The 20,542-nt window shown below is 35.6% G+C and overlaps 1 protein-coding gene across 3 annotated transcripts; it reads right to left on the bottom strand.

Annotated features, from left to right (window-relative positions):
* Positions 1 to 1,154: 1,154 nt before the first annotated feature.
* LOC127842608 (uncharacterized) lies at positions 1,155 to 7,111 on the bottom strand. Of its 3 annotated transcripts, none has more exons than XR_008031730.1 (5): positions 6,720 to 7,111; positions 5,721 to 5,894; positions 4,831 to 5,121; positions 2,132 to 3,969; positions 1,155 to 1,975 (listed from the first exon to the last, which is right to left on the bottom strand). XR_008031730.1 is itself a non-coding variant. In XM_052372198.1 (4 exons), exons 1-4 carry the CDS (start codon positions 6,941 to 6,943, stop codon positions 3,213 to 3,215), a joined length of 1,446 nt encoding a protein of 481 aa, XP_052228158.1. In that variant the 5' UTR covers positions 6,944 to 7,111; the 3' UTR covers positions 1,155 to 3,212. The 3 variants fall into 3 exon arrangements, 1 of the variants encoding a protein (XP_052228158.1); XR_008031731.1 differs by having other exon boundaries at positions 1,155 to 1,819; XM_052372198.1 differs by having other exon boundaries at positions 1,155 to 3,969.
* Positions 7,112 to 20,542: the final 13,431 nt, after the last annotated feature.

The raw sequence follows: 20,542 nt of genomic DNA, 5'->3' as shown, positions 1-20,542 counted from the left end.
TTTTAATTATATAAGTTCTCCATGTTAGTTTATTTTTTTTCTTCTTTGGCTATATTAAGTGCAAGGCGCATTTTGGCTTCGTGTTCACCTTCGATTTTGATAGGCAGTCATTGGTTATTGAATTCAGTGTTTGTGTTGATATACCGTCTCAAGGTACTTCATTGGATAACACACCTACTTCGAAGGTACCAGAGTAGTGTTTTCCATTACCTCTGTATGTTATACATTGAACTCACAGTAAATAAGAATCTGGATTGAAAGGTTGGTGTAGGGTATACCTATGAATAACATTCTGCTGGTGTACCTCAGTAAGGCTGGGTACTTCGTCATGTATGTTGTTTGCACTAACAAACTGAAGGAAACAGTAACTAGAGTGCGAACGTTGTTTTTCTTTAATTTGACCTATTTTAATAAGTCAAGTGAACCATGTTTAAATTTGACCAAGATATCATTTAGGTGAACATTCTGAACAAGTTTGATGAGGAAAAAACCTGACCTCTAGAGCAATGTTTTCCTATACTATCAACTAGTGACCTAGTGTCTGACCCAACATGACTCTCAATCTTGACCTAAATTTAATTGAGATACAACTTCTGGCAAGTTTGATCAGCGAATTTGAAAGAACTCGAGTATTAAGGGTGAAATGTTTAATGGTCACAAAATCACGGCCACAAACGTTCATCTTGTCACTGTGTGTCAGGTGAGCTTAACATCAAATATCACTTTCAAAATCAACTTTATGTTTTTAAAACAACACAATCGCTGAAACATGACATTGAGTATAAAAACTTCATATATCTGACATACATCAGGGTTTTCATTAGAATTCTTTGTAGCAGTCTTTTGAATTATTTGAGGAGGCCAAGTTTTTTTTTAAATAAAGGTGCCAAATCGTGGCTTTCGAGCGATTTTTGGCACATATTTTACATGTATTTCCCCAGTTAAAAAAGAGGATATTAATGTGAATTGTTAAGAAAAAATAAATTCCTTAGGTTACATCAACTCTCCGGGGTGTCGATTGTCCCAAATTTGAAATCCTGAAAATAAAGTCGGGGTCGAAGGGACCGGGCCCTAGCTTTATGTATAATTTCTGTACAGTACATAACATGTATTCTTTACAGTATTAATGACAATCTGAATTAAACAAACACTGGAATTTTTAACATTTTAATAAGTTATAACTTCCAATAATGACAATGACATTTCAAAATATATAACTAAACTAATTTAAATGACTAGTCCACAAGTAGTTATTGCAAATAAGAAGAAACAGTAACAAGAGTGCCAAACTGTCACAAGGTACGCCCGTTCGAAGGTTTTGGACACCATGCTCAATGCTTGAAAGTGTCCTCAAGACCTAGTTATTGACCCGGCATGACCCATATTTGAACTTGACCTAGATATCACTTAGATGTAACATCTGACTAAATTTGGTGAAGATCAGATGAAAACTACTTCAATTAAAGAGCGGACAACATGCTTAATGCTTGAAATGCACTATGTGACCTCGTTTTTGACCCGGCATGACCCATGTTCGAACTTGACCTACATATCATCTAGACACAACTTCTGACCAAATTAGGTGAAGATCAGATGAAAACTACTTCAATTAGAGAGCGGACACCATGCTAAATGCTTGAAATGCACTAAGTAACCTCGTGACCTAGTTTTTGACCCGGCATGACCCATATTTGAACTTGACCTACATATCATCTAGACACAACTTCTGACCAAATTTGGTGAAGATCGGATGAATACAATTTGAATTAGAGTCCGGACAAAGTGGCGCCGTTGAAAATGCACTAATTGACCCTATGACCTAGTTTTTGACCCGGCATGACCCATATTCGAACTTGGCCTATATATCAACTAGATGCAACTGCTGACCAAGTTTGGTGAAGATCGGATGAATACAATTTGAAATAGAGTCCGGACAAAGTGGCCCCTTTGAAAATGCACTTATTGACCCTATGACCTAGTTTTTGACCCGGCATGACCCATATTCGAACTTGGCCTAGATATCAACTAGATGCAACTGCTGACCAAGTTTGGTGAAGATCGGATGAATACAATTTGAAATAGAGTCCGGACAAAGTGGCCCCTTTGAAAATGCACTTATTGACCCTATGACCTAGTTTTTGACCTGGCATGACCCATATTCGAACTTGGCCTAGATATCAACTAGATGCAACTGCTGACCAAGTTTGGTGAAGATCGGATGAATACAATTTGAATTAGAGTCCGGACAAAGTGATGCCTTCCGCCCGCCGCCCGCCCGCCGCCAAGGGGTTTCACATAATACGTCCCGTATTTTATACGGGCGTATAAAAACTGTAAACATCTTTATCAACTGTCAAACAATAATATTCAATATTATGATCCTCTATTTAACACAATCGCATTTTACCAAGAGAATGTGACTAGCAATTCAAATAGAATTACCAAAGGAGTAAGTTACCTTAAGAAAAATAAAGTCTGATAAACATCACAAGAATTAAAACAATTATACTGAAGCATTTTATGAGCAAATACTAGAACATTTATAAGTAATACTGTGTTAAGAGTACACAATAAAACAGTACAATAACAGTGTTTAACTCTTAGCACATGAGATCATTTAAACAGTTGCAAAAATTGACCTGTCAGACTGACAAAGAACAATCTCAATATAATGAACCTCCACTTAACACAATAACATTTTACCAAGAGTTTATGACTAGCACTTCAAATGAAATTACCAAATGAGTATATTACTTAATAAATTACAGTCTGATATCAGATGAGTATATGTCTGGCACTTTAAGTGACATTAACAAATGAGTACATGTACATAACTTAATTAATAAAAGTCTGATAAAAAGAAGTGTACATGTTATGAAAAGCACAAATAAAATACCAAATGAGAATATTGAGAGATAATGAGAGTCTCAATTATCAAGATTTTGATAATAACAGATATACATGTATTAAAAAACATTAAAACATGTACTAACACCAATTTGACTTTAAATAGTAAATTTTCCAGAATATAAAACAGTTTCAGGTGATTCTAATCTAAACTATATTAGAATATGACCCAGAATCAGATAGTGAATTATCGGATGATGATTGTTATGGCAACTAGACTAGTTGCCACAACAATCATCATCCGATAATTCACTATCTGATTCTGGTCACCATATAAGCAGTTTCATGTAATCATAGCTTGGTCACTACACAGAATTGCAAAACTCAACACATGCCAAGAAACAATCCACACCCTGGTGGTCACTCTCAATGTTCAAAGTTTGTGTTAGTCTTGTGAAGTCCTGCTCATTCAGAGGACAGTCTACATTTGACACATTGGTGATCATGTCTTCTCGGGGGGCTACCTCGACCTCATCGTCAATACCATATTCAGTATGGTCTTGGATGTCTTCCTCCGGAGCACGGAACACCATGTCGTCGATGCCCCTATGACCCTGTCCAGCTTGGCGCATCATACCCTCAATGTAGAGCTGTGTGGGGGTTCTACCTCTTTCACTGCTCAACCTGTGGCAGTTCCAGCCCTCACGGAATATGTCTAACGCTCGCTGGACACGAGGCACAAACACGTGATGAAGGCACCACATGTGCACTGGATTTGTCAAATCCAACTGTCCAGACTCCTCAAGATGTGAAAACAATCCGTGAAACACGTTTGTTGCACTGGCAAACAGGTCACGCCACATGCGTTCAATCCGCTGATTGTGGACGCTCCTTCCCGTGATGAAAGAACCCCGACGAGGTCCACGATGCGCTATCATAAACGCCCCAACGCCGGTATTTTCCAGCCCGTGATCGCTGCGGACTCTTGATGGGACACCATAGCACTGGGTGCCTGTCATGAAGGCTTTTGTCATCGTGGTAGCCTTGTTGTTGGTTGCAGCTTGGAGGAAAACACACATCCGCGAGAAGCCATCAATGCCTCCGTGTATGACAAAACCCCATCTGAAAAAAAATAAAAAATTGTACATACTTGAATAGATATTACAATGTAAATGTACTAAAATTGCAAAGTATTTTGTTTGATTTGGTGTTTATATATGGCCTCAAGTGGAATGGGGTAACAAGTCAAACCAAAATAATTGGGCCCAAATTAGTCACAAAATTCAAATCTGTTGAATATACCTTCTTATCTAACTGTAACCCAAATTTTAAGTTTTTAATCTTATACAATTTAGGCAGAAATTGAAGAAAACTGATACACAGTTTCCACAACATTCTAAAAAAAGCTGAAATTAGGAAAATGGAATTTTGAGCAATTAGAGCAATTTAATGCATCTTTTTGGCATATAACGCAATATTTAAATGCCTCCCCAATCAACAAACAACACCAAAATTGCACAAAATATGTGTTAGATAACATTTTAAATTTAGTTTGATGTCATTTATTTTTCACAATTTCTGCCAAAATTTGACTGAAAATTATCCAAAATTCCACTATGTCAGCTTTTTTTTTAGATGCTTGTTCAATATGGAAACAGCAAAGATTTTTTTTATAAATATTCTAAGTTCATTGAGGTAACGGTTAACGGTAATATAAAAGGTTTATATACTTTCTCACATGATTTTTGATATTAGGGCCAAAAACAGCCTTTCAAGTCCCCACCCCTTTCAAGATGATTTAAGAAAAAATATTGCCTCTAAAGCGTTAACAAGGTTTTTCTATTATTTAACCTAGTGACCTTACTTCTAACTTGACTTAGATAATAAGATATCACCAAGGTTAACATTTTGACCAAAGGTATTTATTTAATCAACCTATTTAATCTTAATTTGTTAAAAATACGAATCATAGTAATTTTGTACCTTATCAATTTGTGGTTTCCATCTATGTGCCACAATGAGTTTGGACCAGCAACATTGTACACCCTTCGCCGAATCGAGTGACACCATCGCATGGCTACAGCTGCTTCGTCAACCCGGATCAGACTGTCAGCAACACGTTGTCTTTGAACCCGATGTCCTAGACTCTGAAGATGTCCCTGAACCATTTGTTGCCCAAGTGTCTGATTGCCATCTGTTATCTCTCGGACCAGATTGTCAAGTTCCTCGTTGGAGATGCTTGAGTACCTTCCTCTGATGCTTATACCATATGACCTGAAAATATATAATAGAGAATATTTGTTTATTTTGAGTGAATATGAAATATATACCTCACTGAGAAGGGAGAAAATATGTTTTGCTGTATGTTTGTGCCTTTGCAGCAATCAAGATCTTGTGTTGTGGCTCCCCATGCAGTGCAATCTGACTAAAGTACTCGATTTTCCCTTCGTCCAGATCTTGAGTTGAGATTGTTTTTCTATTTTAAACTATCAGTTTTACCAAATCGCTATACAAGTATTCATTTAAATAACATGTTTCAACTGCACTTCTGTATCTTCAATAATATAACATTGTTGCCTTATACAACACTTGCATTATCTGAGAAACTGTCTTGCAGTTGTTCATTTTGAATTTTAGGTTGATTTTAATTCGTAAAAGAAGTACTTAATGACTTCATTTTATAAAAAAATGAAATCACTTCCTAAAAATTGCCACCTTGTGATTAATGAACCTAACTAATACCGATTTAACATTCAATAATAATGTGTCAAAAGGGCATAATATTATCTGTATATTAAAACATTTTCCAGTGGTTTCGGTTTTTTGGGACACCCTGCATACACAATGTTTTTTCAATTGACTGGATAACATACCTGAGGCTGCGCTTAATAACAGAATCTGACACCTGAAGCAGACTAGCAATAGCTCTTCGTTTGAAGCCTGCTTCAACTAGATACTCCAGCTGCTCTCGACTAATGACGTAAAGTGGTCTGCCTCTGGTTGTAGTCTGTTTTGCGGCGAAGAAACCAACGAGAGGCTGCAGCGTCCTGAAAAGATAAAATCAACAAAAGTTACAACACAAATAATATTATATTATAGCGGTTACTAGATTTACCAAAAGCGCGCGCTTTCGGTATCGGTACCGAAAGCGCAAAAGCATTACCGAAAGCGCACTGTAAAATGTATGTTATGGAAATAATCAGTAAATCAGTTAAATTTCCAATTGAAGTATAACTGAAAACTTGTGTATAAATGCATTTTTCATGGAATATTTCGTACAAATTTGTTCTCAAGCGCGCAACATTATGACAACTAACGCTGTATAAGTACAGAAAGAGCAATGTCAGTACCGAACCCGCACTGTATAATGTAAATTACGGGGAAAAAACTATTAAAGAATTACCAAAAACATGTTTATTAATGCATTTTCCATGGACTTAACCGTACAAAATCGATCTTAAGCGCACTACATTGTGTCAAATAACGCTTTCGCCTACTAAAACAGCATGCCGCAATGATGACGGAAATCAATTGTGTGACAATAAACACGAAGCAACGAACCAGTCTTTGTCTGATTATTTGTTGTTTTGTTAACCAACCAACAACTGAATGCTCCTGTAAACAAGTGCATAGAAATATTAACTGTATCAAGATAATCACTTTTGTTGATATTATGATTAGTTATAATAGTAATAACAAGAGCACCGCCTACGACTCAAAGTCAATGTACGTTGGATTATTTCATCTTATTACCTAATTGGTCGAGGATTGGTTTAAGATATTGCAGGCTTCGCGAAAGCCGGTCAATAGAAACAAATAGTCCGCAAGTAATTGGATCGAAAATTATTTAAATGGTCAGGGAAAATACTAACCTCTTTCGCTCTTCAATTGTCGACATCAACGAGTCGATAATCTCACACAACCGTTCAAAAATGGGATAACGGGTACACATACGTCGTGCATTCCGACTTAATGCTGTCAAAGTGATAAGACTAGCTTCACACAAATTTGCATCTGTATCTTGCGTCATTAAATTTCTACATAAAGAGTGAATAATGCGAGTTGCTTCTTCTCGAAAACCTTCGACGTCCGCCATATTTTTTTGGAAACCGGATATGGACTAGACCGGTCTTAGGACTTAATAATATTTATTACTTGAAACGATTTTAGAATAAATACCGTCAAGTATAGATACTTATTTATTTATTTTTTATTATTTCACTTTTGATATTTTTATCCATTTTGTCCTCAATTAAAAAGTTTTTTTTAAAACGATTATTATGAATAAGTCTGAAGGAAAAGCGGCTCAAGAGACGAGTGGTTTGATTGGCTGTTCAGAAAAATTGTACGTCGACGTACAATATGTGCGTCGACGTACAATATGTACGTCGACGTACATTTTTTGTACGTCGACGTACATATTGTACGTCGACGTACAAATTGTACGTCGACGTACAATTTTGTACGTCGACGTACAAAAAAATGTACGTCGACGTACATATTGTACGTCGACGTACATTTTCATTTAACCTAGTTGGTCTTGTTGACTTTTGACCCAAATGGTACGCCATACTTATAAGTTACTAAAACCCCATGTTTTTGTTGCTTGGTGTGAAGTGAGCCTTCGCGCCAGTCTGTTCAACGTTGGGAAAGCCGGTTTATAAATAAACTGAGGAATTCTTTTTCGCGCGCCAAGCTATCACGTGACGTCTAAAAATAAACACTACACAGCAACATAGTAGCAAAGGGAAATAATCGTGCGCTTAGTTTGGGTGGAATTCTGAACATTTGATGTAGAAAATGCGAGTATTTTTTATTTTCCTTACCAAATTGACCAAGATTCAATAAATATTAATGTCTTCTCTATTTGTTTTTGTCATCGCTCGACCCATTTTCGTCTAACGCAAATAATGTATGCGACCATGCACATGTTCAGTAAACGTTTCCGAAGACCCACGTGACGATGGTATCTAAAAACACCACCTCTTATTCTAAGTTAAGATCGTTGTTTACAAAATAAACCCGTTTAAACGGTCTTACATATCTGCGATTTAAATGTTAATTTTCTTCTCTGTACAAATATGAGCAAGTTTGGAAAGCTGTCAATAATCTAGTTCTGTGTTACTTTAGAAATGTATGTTGTCGTGTTTATGGTAGAAGACAATTTATTTACAAAAAGTTAAAATCTCGATCTCTGAGAGAGTCTCTTTAACGAAAAACCGGAGAACAGTAGTAAAAATTATTTAAAATTTTGAGAAAAAGGCATTCATCGTTACCCCAAACCTTTATTATTATCAGCCATGTTTTTTTCATATCAGGGATGGTCTAAAACCCGTGGTGTCTGGAACTGTATATGTTCTGATTTTTTTACAAATAATGTTTTTTTGGGGGGGGGGCAGGTGGTTTTGGACAGGGGCGGGCGTGGATGAGAATCTAAAATATTTTTTTCTATTGCCTAACTGTAAAATAACATATCTTGAAAAATAAAATCCTGCAAATACTTTCTACCTGTTGTTCTGTTACATGTGTGTTGAACATTTCTGTGACTTGTTAAAATCCTATGGACAAATTTCTAGTCTAAATTAGCTTCTCAATTTAAATAACTTGTTCCTTCAAAATAGTGCATGGTTTGATATTGTACTATTTAAAATTTGAATTAATATTATCTCTAGTCCTGGCAAGTCTATGTTCTTTAAGTAAATTGAAATTAAAAGGTTTATTCATTTAAACATTTTGCAATGATTTCTGTTAGTTCACATCTTGTTAAAATGTTTTATACATGCATAGTTTATGCCTTGGTTAAATAAAATCTGAAATCTGTTGTGGGAAGTATCATACTATGTATTCGTGTTTCTGTTTGTAAAACGTTTAATAAAACTATTTAACATATACTGAAGTGTTTTATTTCTTTTTGTCGAAAACCAGGTCAAATCCTAGAAAAATCTTGTTAACACTCCGGAAGCCACCTTTTTGAATCAATCTAGATGAAACTTGGTATAAATGTATTTACAGAGACATGGATATTTATGTTTCTGGTATTTAAAATTCAATATGTGTCCGGTTTTAATTTGGGACATGCTTGGTTGGGGAAAAAGTAGATCACTAGGTTTAATATTATATTAAAAAAAACTTGTTAACACTTTAGTGGTCACATTCTTGCATCAATTGTCATAAAACTTGGTCAGAATGTTTGTCTGGACAATATGTAAGCCAAGTTCGATTTTGTGTCATGTGGGGTCAATGATTAGGTTGGCAAGTCAAGTGAAAGAGTAGATGTTGTTTTAGCCACCGCCAGACCCTGTTGTCTGGGTCAATGTAGGTCGCAGTGTCCGAAGGTATCTTATCATGTGATGCGGCTCGTATTTCTTGTGTTTCAATAACATTTCCGATACAGAGTTTTAGTTAACTCGTGATGGGAGACAAGTGGACTATAGGATTGCTTGAACCCGGCCTTCAATCGTCCGCCATGCCGTCCTAGTACACCGTATTAAGAGATTTTATAGATACTGTTAACATATGTATATATATCTAGATCTATATATTTGTTGGCTTCTGAAGACCCCCATTACAATTTATACATATATACTAAGTAAAGGGGCATTATATATAATTATATATTATTGTAAAGGGGCATTTTTATAGACTGATATACACATTTGTGGGTTTCGATATACACATTTGCGGGTTTCCGACTCTGCCCCTCACCATGGTCTCATTCAGTGACCCCGTAAGTGAAGGTATGTGTGAATATATATATATATATATATATATATATATATATATATATATATATACCAATATATAGTGCCAGTTACGCGGTCTCGGTAGTTTTCAGACTGTACTTACGAGGTCAATATAAAAAACGGGGTCTATATACAACCCCGCATTCTAGGCTCCTTTAATTACTATGAGGGGGGTGTAGGGGAGGTAATGCAATCAAATCTCACAATAAGGTCTTAAATCGAAAACCACAATCAGGTCTGAAATTGAAATTGTATATACCTCGCAAATAAGTTCGCTATATATTTCCTTGTATAAGACGTTAAATAAATGACGTATTTATATACAATAATAATAGTAGGTACCCCTATATACCTTAATTCGTGTTTATATCGGATAAAAAAGGGTATGGAGATACATGTATTTAAAGTGGGAACCCCATAACCTATTTCTAAATCAGAGACCCCGTAACTGGCCATATGTGTGAATATATATATATATATATATATATATATATGTGTGTGTGTATTATTATCTATGATGGTGACTATCTGTGATATTTCTGAATTGTTAATAACTGTTTATATGGATTGTAGTATTTTGTTATGTGCACAAATAAAATTATTATTATATCATGAGATAAGCATCTAAGCATCTTTAATAGCGGATGACTGTTTACTATCTGTTTAGCAAGAACACTTTTAGATAGTGAAAACAACCGTATTTGTTCAAGAGATTGTGTTTTTATAAAATAGTTTTTGCATAATTTAATAAAATATGTTGAATTGTTTTCATATATCAAAGTCAGTTATAAAAAAGTAAATGAGTATGAGAATATGTACAGCTGCTAGAAATTCAATATTGATCTTGATCTTTTACAGAACAAAACATCACTTGATCTTTCTTATAGTTATAAATTTGTGCAAATATAGAAGAAAACACACACAAAACATTTGAAAACGTATCATATCAAAACAACTATCAAACTATTTTTAATTTAAATGCACAAAAAATCTGTAGCATAAATATATTACATTGTATTTTTGCAAAAACATATGCAAATAAACTTTTCTTTAAACAGTTGTTTGTGCTTCTTAAAAGATGTGATAAGTTGTTGTCATAATCACACACAAACTACTGGCTAACTGAAAATTGTAGGGGTAAAACATATCAAGTTGTAATGTCTTATGTATCTTATGAATGGTTTCCATCTGACATCAACACAAAGGTCTTTGATGAAAGTGACCAGTTAATGGGGGTGAATTTCCAGGAGTGTTACACAATAACAACCTGCCAACAATGCAGGCGACTGTATAAATGAGTTTTTTTAGAGTAGCCTAGGATAAGTGAATGAAAAGTCAAATAAGATTCATATGTAACACTTCTTGTTGTTTTATTGGTTTTACCACTATGTTATATTTCTGCAAAGATATAGATAACAATCATAAGTAATGGCAATAATTAATTTAAGTAATGCAATAATTATAATTATTACATGTACACCTCAGAGATATTGGTCCTTCTATATCTATATGACCGGTTTCAGTCTATAAAATGCGATATTCAAACCTAAGAGAATATGGACCGGTCACTATTTTTTGTATATGGACCGTTCGGGGTTTCATATTACTAAATTTGCACTGTGTGGAAGCGTTTTATTGTACAGCATAGTATTGGTAGAACGCTTCCGCGATCGTTAGTAAACAACAATGACGTCTGCTGTCAGATTTGCTAATTTAACTGACGAAGATTTAAAAGAAATTTTAGAGAATAAAGACTCTAAAAGCACACATTGTGCAACAAAGTATGCGGTGACGATGCTGAGGGAATATTTAAAACAAATGGATTATCCGGAGGACTTTGAACATGCAAAAAAGGAAGTGCTCAGTGGTGTACGTATTGACAAAATTTTACGCTGCACTAAGAGACAAGAATGGTGAATATTATAAACGCTCATCTTTGCTGACAATAAGAAGTGGAATTGCTAGGCATCTAGCGAAATTCACAATAGACATCATAAAGGACACAAATTTCAAAAGGGCAAACGATATGTTTTTGTCTATGTGCAAACTGATAAGCAAAGAAGGGAAGGGTGATGTACAACACAAGCGCCCATTGATACAGAAGATATCAAGAAGCTGTATTCATCTCTGGCAATTGATATCAACACACCAACAGGTAAACCTTTGAATACTATATTGTAAAGATTAATTATTGAACAAATTATTTTCGCTGTTATACTTAATTACAAGTTAACCAAGGGTGCAAACAATTTCATAAAATCAACAAGGAAGCTCATAATTGCAGTGTCAGTGTCCTAAAGCATTAACTTAAATGACAGCAAAATTATGCAGCTATGATTCATTGGTAGATAACATATTTTGACTATGTTGATGTGTGTCACAGTGTGTCTACTCACTGTGAATAACTGAAAGTTTTTATGTAAAAGATGTAATAAATACGGAATATTACGCTTGTCAATTGTTCCATGTGTTTGTATCAGTCATGTGCGATACAAAAAGCGCAAGTCACAAGACTGATACAACTTGTATTTTTTGGGAATATAAAGCAGGTATATAATAAAACATTATCATTCCTCTCTTTTAAGGGCTGCTCAACAAGGTCTGGTTTGAATTGTGCATGCACTTCTGCAGGCGTGGGAGGGAAAATCAGCGTGAAATGAAGATCTACCCCCAAAGACACCAAGTACTGGTTCTAAGCCCAGGAAACTGACTCAAAAGTGTTTGAAATAAGTAGTAAGTACTTTATATTCAATCAAGCTAAAATAAATAGGTTTAAACTAAACTAATAATGAAGACAGAAGTCATTTAGAAAATTTATTGATGCATATTTGTCCACAAATGTTCAGATGTTTTTAACAATATTATAAAATGTCTTCCAGAACTTTTATTTTCGTAAATATTTCTGATTAAATAAATAGCAGAAACCAGCCTCTGACACCTGATAATGAAACAAATGATTAATACAATAAATGTTTGTACTTGAAATTATTTTGAAATAAAGTTATATTAGTATCATAGGTTGTTTAATGGATGCAAAGAAGTAGGCAGTATGAACACCGTTGAAATACCTAGATTCTTGGGGTTAAAAAAATATATAAAAAATAAATTTAAAAAAAAACTCAATCCCTACCCTACCTAGCATTTTTGACACCGTTGCCCTAAACACAGAATTTTTTTTTTTTGGCCTAACCAGAACCCACTAATAACATGCGCATCTCCTCAAGGTAGTTAAGCTTCCCATAAAGATTTATTGAAGTCCAGTCAGTAGTTGGGGAGAAACAGCCCGGACAAGAATTGCACTGTATGTACAGTTTATAGAAAATTTCAAAGGGCCATAAAAAAAATCATCCGATCAAGGTCACAGTGACTCAAAATAGTAAAAACTTAATTTAATTGTTTATCTGATGAAAGTCCACAGTTTTCATCCAATTCTTTTCAAACTTACTCAGTGTCTTTATATTAATGAGGACTCGAACCCTATTTATTTTCAGGTCTCAAAGGTCAAGGTCACAGTGACTCAAAACAGTAAAAACTTGTTTATCTGATAAAGTCCACAGTTTTCATCCGATTCTTTTTAAACTTGCTCAGTGTCTTCATATTAATGAGGACTTGAACCCTATTGATTTTCAGATCACTGGCTCAAAGGTCAAGGTCACAGTGACTCGAAATAGTAAAAACTTGTTTATCCGAGAAAGTCCACAGTTTTCATCCGATTCTTTTCAAACTTGTTCACAGTCTTTATATTAATGACGACTCCAACCCTATTGATTTTCTGGTCACTGGGTCAAAGGTCAAGGTCACAGCAACTCGAAATAGTAAAATGGTTTCCAGATGTTAACTCAAGAATGCTTAGGCCTAGGATCATGAAACTTCATAGGTACATTAATTATGACTGACTGATGACCCTTATTGATTTTCAGGTCGCTAGGTCAAAGGTCAAGGTCTTAGTGACAGTAATTAAAGCAGTAGAGCGATTCAGGCCCATATTGGCCTCTTGTTTGTCTATTGTTCTCTCTTATTACAAGACATCAATAAAAATTATGTCATTAGAATATCTTTGTGGCAAGCAAAAAGCACATCTTAAGATTGCTCAACTATATTATAGTCCCCAAGAATCCCCCATGCCAGACAAGAAAGAAGACATGGATGAGTTTCTTTTTGTCCATCAGTCAAATGCTCAAAAGCATCTTTAAGAGCGATATGGACAAGAGATATGTCTCCTAGATGCCACTTACAAGACCTGCAAGTTTGATGTGCCTTTATTTTGTGTGTGTGTGAGCACAAATAGTGGTTTTGTAGTAGTTGGCCTTTTTATCCTGCCACATGAGACCTGCTTCCATATTAAACGGGGACTTGCAGTGCTCAAGGACTGGAATCCCTACTGGAAGCCCACTTATTTTATGACGGACTATGACAGGAAGGAGATACGGGCTGTTGAGGAAACATTTCCTGGTATAAAGTTAAGGCAAAATCAGTGCTTGTATTTCATTACTAGATTTATTTAGGTACTGTTGTGATTACTTTAAAATTGAACTGACGCTAGCAAGATGATTATGTCATAAGTTTGCCTTGGGGTGCAGAAGATGAAAATGCAGGGCTATCTTGAAATTGGGAATGGACCTGAGGTTTGATTTTTAAGAAATTCTATTGGGGTAAGGTCCCTTCCTCTTGATGGAAGTTACCTAAATAAGCCCTTGCTAAAGCAGGAGAAAAACAAATAGGAAGGCAAATGTGGTACAAGAGTTCTGAATTTTAATTTTCCTTAAAAAAAGCTGTTTATTAATTTTTTATCACTTTTTTGTGGACAGCCATGGTGGCAAAAAATTGGAAATCTTTTTTTATAAATTGACAACATTAATAAACATGAAGAATATTCTGCATTTCAGGATGTTTTTCTTTTCTTTGTGACTTTCACAGAGAACAGGCCTGGAAACGATGGGTTGGACCTGCAAATGGGGTAAAGGATGCAGATGAGGTTCTAACAAAGTGAGTTTATTGTTATTTCATCTCCTGCATAACCCCTTAATGAGCCCCACACGAGAGATGACGCAGCTTCCACAGTCGAGAATATCAGGACGAGGCTTATCAGCAGTCGAGAACAACAAAATAAATTTCTCTGTATTAAATCTGATTAAATCGGATTCAGGAAATCACAAAATCGGGAAAGTTTGTTAAAATTGGGTAATATATACTTGTATGAAAGAAATTCTTTTTTCAGATTTTATGTCGCTAATATGCTGCCTTTCACAGAGTAAAAGGCAAACATATAAATGCTTGGCATCGTGGACGCCATTAGCTTTACCCATCTGTTGGGTTTACATTGTTGATGGTTCAGTCTAAAAGATGATCAGGATAAAATCTGGTCATTCCTCCACATAAATGCACGATCCATTATTAAAAAGTATTATATTGCAGCAAAGCTGCGCTTGCCAAAGGCACAACTTGCCACAAGCCAACAGACGTTGACAGGTATCGTAAACAAAGTTTACGATCCGCATCAGAGATTTCACATAACATGTTAAATAATGCCGTGTCACGGTAAACAGCTCGAACATTGTTTCCATACACACGTGTGGATAATTCCTTCAAATATATTTTATCCTTGTGTCAGAATTGTAAAACAAAATCTGACATATTTAAATAGCTAACAGCGGCATTCACCAAAATAAAGTTGACCTAAATTTAACCACGGGCACGCGCAAACCATAGCAAGGCTGCTCTGTGTTTTACATACGAGCAATGGCGTATTATACGTATCGCTTACACGAGAAGGGCACCATCAAAAAGGCAGTCTTTGTGTTTTTCGTACGCGCGATTTCTTCATAAAGCGTGCATACAAAGCTAGAATGGCTAGATACATGCCTGTATGCGCATTTTTGTGGAAATTCCAAAAAATTATTACTGGATATTATACAGTATTTGAGCGCATACACTAGGGATTAGACAAACACAATGCAAAACAATTAAAAATTGTATTTTATAACAGTACAAAATCCAAAATGGAAACATTCTTATATATTTTAGGTCCAGAAATGGCAGACCAAAACCCTTCGGGGGCCCCAATGTCTGAAGGGGCAAACTCATTATCCCGACGGGGGGAACAGATTCTGCAAGATTTGCAGTCAAACATGGAGAAGTTTGCTTCAATTGCCAAAGCTGTTGCAGATATGAACAAGACTATAATCAGTCTTAAAAATGACGTAAACACACTGAAAAGGAAAAGAGAGGAGGAAAACTCCAATGAACTATCCGATCAAGGTCAAGGACCCTCGGATCAACACCAACTTGACCAAGGGCCAACAAAACCCAAGAAAATCATGTCAGTGGCCACAATCTCTGACTCAGATTCTGATACTGAAGATAACCTCGATCGTTTTCTTGAAAAATCGTCAAGACGACTCGACACAGTCCGACAAGGAGGGAGACGACTTTTGGGAAGATTTGGACGATTTCTGCGCAGAAATGAATGACACGGGCGACCCAGTCTCCGACAAGATCGCAGAAGTCTGCAACAGATCAATCAAGAACAAGGCGTCGGACAAAAAAATAAAGGAGATTAAGTCAGGAAACAAATGGCCCAAAAACGTAGAATATCTACAAATTCCGCGGGTTGAAGAATTTTTGTGGCGACAACTTCGCTCATCAACAAGGGCCAACAATTTCATGCTGCAAAAGAGCCATGGGACACTGGCACAGGCAGCAGTGCCTATTGTTAAGGCCCTGGATCACGTACAACAATCAGTGTCTAAGTACAAAGTACTGAAAGGACACCTATCAGATGCCTTCAAGCTACTGACAAATGGCATTGCACAAAATGTTGCAGTACGCAGAGAAAAAATAAAACGCGACATGCAACCCAAGTATATTATTTATTTCACAAGTAGTTAATTAAACTTATTTTATTGACTAAAGATTTACTCCAGTTTGACAAATAAATGAAAATAATTGGCTTGTAAAAAATATCTCCACTTACTTACAGAATTAGTTTTTCCTCCAATTACTTACAGAAGTTGTTTTTCCCTCCAAATACTTACAGAAAAGTTTCTTCAACCTTAATTGGTCATGCAATATGAAATGACTGAAGAACAATTAGCTGCTTCACATTAAATTATCATTGTTTATTTTACTTTTCGCTTGAATTTAATACTTTTGATTCTTATTTGTAGGTTACGCGGCATCGCCAACTCGCCAGACGAAGCAACCTGCAATGAAACTGTAGGTGTTCTTAAATCTTCATCTCACTGGTTGGATAACAAAAGTCTTCAAGAGTGGTTTGGACATTTTTGTCTCAATGAAAGCAAGGTATTGATTGAAAAGTCAAGTTCTGTGTTGTCCAAAGTAAAATTTGGTGGCCCGGCCATAGGTTTTTATCATGAACAACATAAGCGTTTGCTTAATGTTTTGTTGGTTTAATTGTTGTATGCTTGTACATTGATTGGTAATTTTTTACAAATTGATATTTGTTTACGAAAATAAAGTAAATTAAAAAAAATTGAAGTAAATTTCACAAGCTTATATAGTTCCACCTACTAAATTATATCAATGTGCACTCTTTACTATTTTAATGTTGCAGGGTTGATACAAATAGCAGATCATTTTTGTTTCTCTGAATTTACTTTCTTGTACAACAATATTTCAGATATGGGTGACTTATCATAGGCAAGTATTGGTAGGAAAGTTGATCAACACAACCAATGGACTAGAGCGGCAGCATAGACATTTTAAAGAGGGTTACCTTGGGTATTACACTGAAGGGTCCCTGACATCTATGGTGTCAACGTTGGTCACAAAATATGTTCCTGCTGTCTGTCGAAGGTAAGTCTGACACTTGGAGACTTCTTTTACATGAAGTTAATTAATTATGGAATTTTGTTTTTTTAAGTATAAATCTTAATGATGATATGAAGCATGCATAGTGTAATTTGTGTAAAGGTGACACACACAAACTTCTCCATCTAGGCATCACATACTATATTTCGGCTGTAGTCTCACTTATCATGCAATGTATATTGGCTATAGTGCAGGGTGTTTTTTTTTTAAACTTGTCTGAAATTTTACCCAATTTTATTATGACCCTCTAAATAGGGAAGATGGGACATATTACAGCTGTGCACATGACAGTAGACCATAGCTGTTCAATTGTTCTCTTTTACACAAGTTTTTCAAATTTGGTATAGTGGTTGCTTATCACAACAGGAAGACCCCTATTGAATATGGCATCAAAACCTTAAGAGTCAGGGTAAAATGAACTATTTTATGTGACAACCTTATGCAAGTGATATCTAAAGTTCTGTGCATCCCTTTGTCTTCATATTTGGCATAGTTGATGCTTACATGTACCACTAGCAGAAGATGGCTATTGATTTTGGTAATGATATACACTACGCGACCCATGATTTTTGCCGCGATTCTTGCATCACCGCAATCGATGCAACGTGACAAATTGCGGTGATTCCGAGCGACAAGAAAATTTGGGTGATGTCTCGGCGACCGTCGCGCGATGTATCTCGCTGTAACGCAATCAGCGCGAATCACCGCAAATCACCGCGAACCGCCGTGGTTCACCTTTTTAAGAGATTTACATTAAGGGTTACACTACATTACATGTACATGTAACATATATGTATACACTTACATTATACATTGCAATAATAAAGCTTTTCAATTTGTTGTTGTTGTATGCAATGGTCGTATTAGCTAAATACTCCCGTTCCGACATGAACGTGATAAAGAAATGTCGGAAGCTTTAACGGCTCCAAATTAATATAACAGCGCAGAAGAATAATCATGCAATAACTATTTAACATAACATGTAAACATTATTTAACTAATTGCATTAGCAGAATGTTTATTAAAACTTACAATCAATTATATTTCAGGCCCGAATACACTACCACTGTTCAAATTCCATATTGTTGCAATATACATGTAGCGTAGCACTGTGTACATTGAAAGTTGCATAGTGTTTCGTCATTGGTCGGTTATAAATACCTTGTTTCTCTACATGGTATTTGATTTCGACGAAACTATTAATTTGGTAATTTACGAGAAATATGATATAAGTTTTCCATTTAAACTTTGATCTTACCGTGTGGGTTTATTGACGTTATTAATTATGTTAATACTTATTTATTGCATTTCATTAAGAATTATAACGTGTAGCCTTTTTGTTAACAGTGTTTAGCAAAATATTCGCGCCTTAAGACACGGAAAATTGTTTAAGTAACACTTTCATTTAAAGGTTAAATGTAATCGGTAGATTACATCTAATTGTTTGGACTAAAATATGCTATACTTATTTATTTTCTGCTTCAGGCTCCAATGCGGATAACTCGTGTTACTCGTGTTACTTTCCGAGCGTTGTACATACATTCACAATGCTTGAAAAGCCGGAAATCAGAAATACATTACTGTTCTATTTCATACATGCCATACGTCCCGGATTGTCCGGGACAGTCCCGGAAATGAAGAACTTGTCCCGCTGTCCCGGAAATCTGTCAAATGTCCCGGAATTTACAAAATCCATATATACATGTACCTTATCTTAGGCTTAACTGCACCTCGAATCTGTGTATATCTGCAGCGTCTCCATGACAATGCCTACCCGAATAGGCAGACTACGCTACGTGTCAAAATCGATCAATTAACAGGGGTCCTGTTATCATATCGATTGTCTCACGTTCGCGGTCAAACCGAAAAGGCGGCATTGTTTAATGTGGTTGTTAATTGACTTTAATCTAATAGTACTACGTCATTATTTCCCGCTGCGTAAGGGCAAAGGATAGTTGTTCACACATCTGAAGTCCAACATCGCTGAGTAAAAAATTAAAAGCAGTTTATGTTCGCACGTTTAACCGACAAAGAAGTTGAGTAAAAAAGTAAGCATATAAAAACGTCATCCTCACTAGGTTTATTATTGTCTTTTTCTAAACCCCCAGTGAATGAATGAATAAAAGCGTATCAACAACTACGCGTTACACACTGGTCTTAATAACAATAACGCAGTGACGTCACCATCTATGTTGAGAACGCTTACACTGAAAACACGTGGCTTGTATCTTGTAACGGAAGTAGTAATGTTTAATTTGACGTTAATAGATCAAGTGTATTGCGGATAGGCTTTCGAACTTTTGCAATTAACGATGCGAAAAAAAAAAAACGTACCAAAAGTGCATATGTCTATAAATATGGCTACATTTTATACATGTCCCGGAAAATCGGCAAAAGTCCCGGACAATTTAACTCAATTGTCCCGGAATTGGTCTGAAAAATTATGGCATGTATGTCTATTTTTAAGTACATGTTATTATGACATCGTGGTATATAATTTGTTGTTATTACATCATTGCCTATATATTAAAGCCGTTAAACATTGTGTTTGTTATGCTGGAAAAAAAACACGAGTATATCAACGTAGAACTTAGCGTTCGCAGAGTTCAATAAATTTATGATGATGTATAATGTACATGCATTTCTCTGGGTTTTCACGCTAAAAACAAAAAAAACTCAACATTTGATTATTTAGTGTGTACTGTCCAGCGGGTGATAGTGTTTATTCAAGTGTCTAATTGGCACTCTTTGTACGTGTTCAAACTGTGAAAAGATGTGACAATCACAGAAACAACACGATGGCGCTGCCAATTAAGTGCGATAATGGATCAAAGGGCATTGACAAAAAATAACAGATTGGATATATTTTTCTGCGTTTACTCAGATGGCCTCTCACAACAAAAAACTATGCAAGTCAAGGTATTATGTTTTACTTCTATCAGTAACGATACGGATACGGCGTGTTTGATTTGAATTGACTTTAAAAGAAATATCAAATTGTTGGCGATATAACTGTTTTAAAAATACCAAAGAAACATTTAACCGAAATCAACAGAATTCAATGTTCTCTGCGCTACGCAGTTTGTATAAAAAATCAATACTTGCACACTCGTATACCTTGA

The sequence above is a fragment of the Dreissena polymorpha genome, chromosome 8 (genome assembly GCF_020536995.1).
Source record: "Dreissena polymorpha isolate Duluth1 chromosome 8, UMN_Dpol_1.0, whole genome shotgun sequence".
NCBI classification, from domain to species: domain Eukaryota; kingdom Metazoa; phylum Mollusca; class Bivalvia; order Myida; family Dreissenidae; genus Dreissena; species Dreissena polymorpha.
Note: the sequence above shows the minus strand (reverse complement) of the source record. Positions and strands in the feature narration are given on the sequence as shown.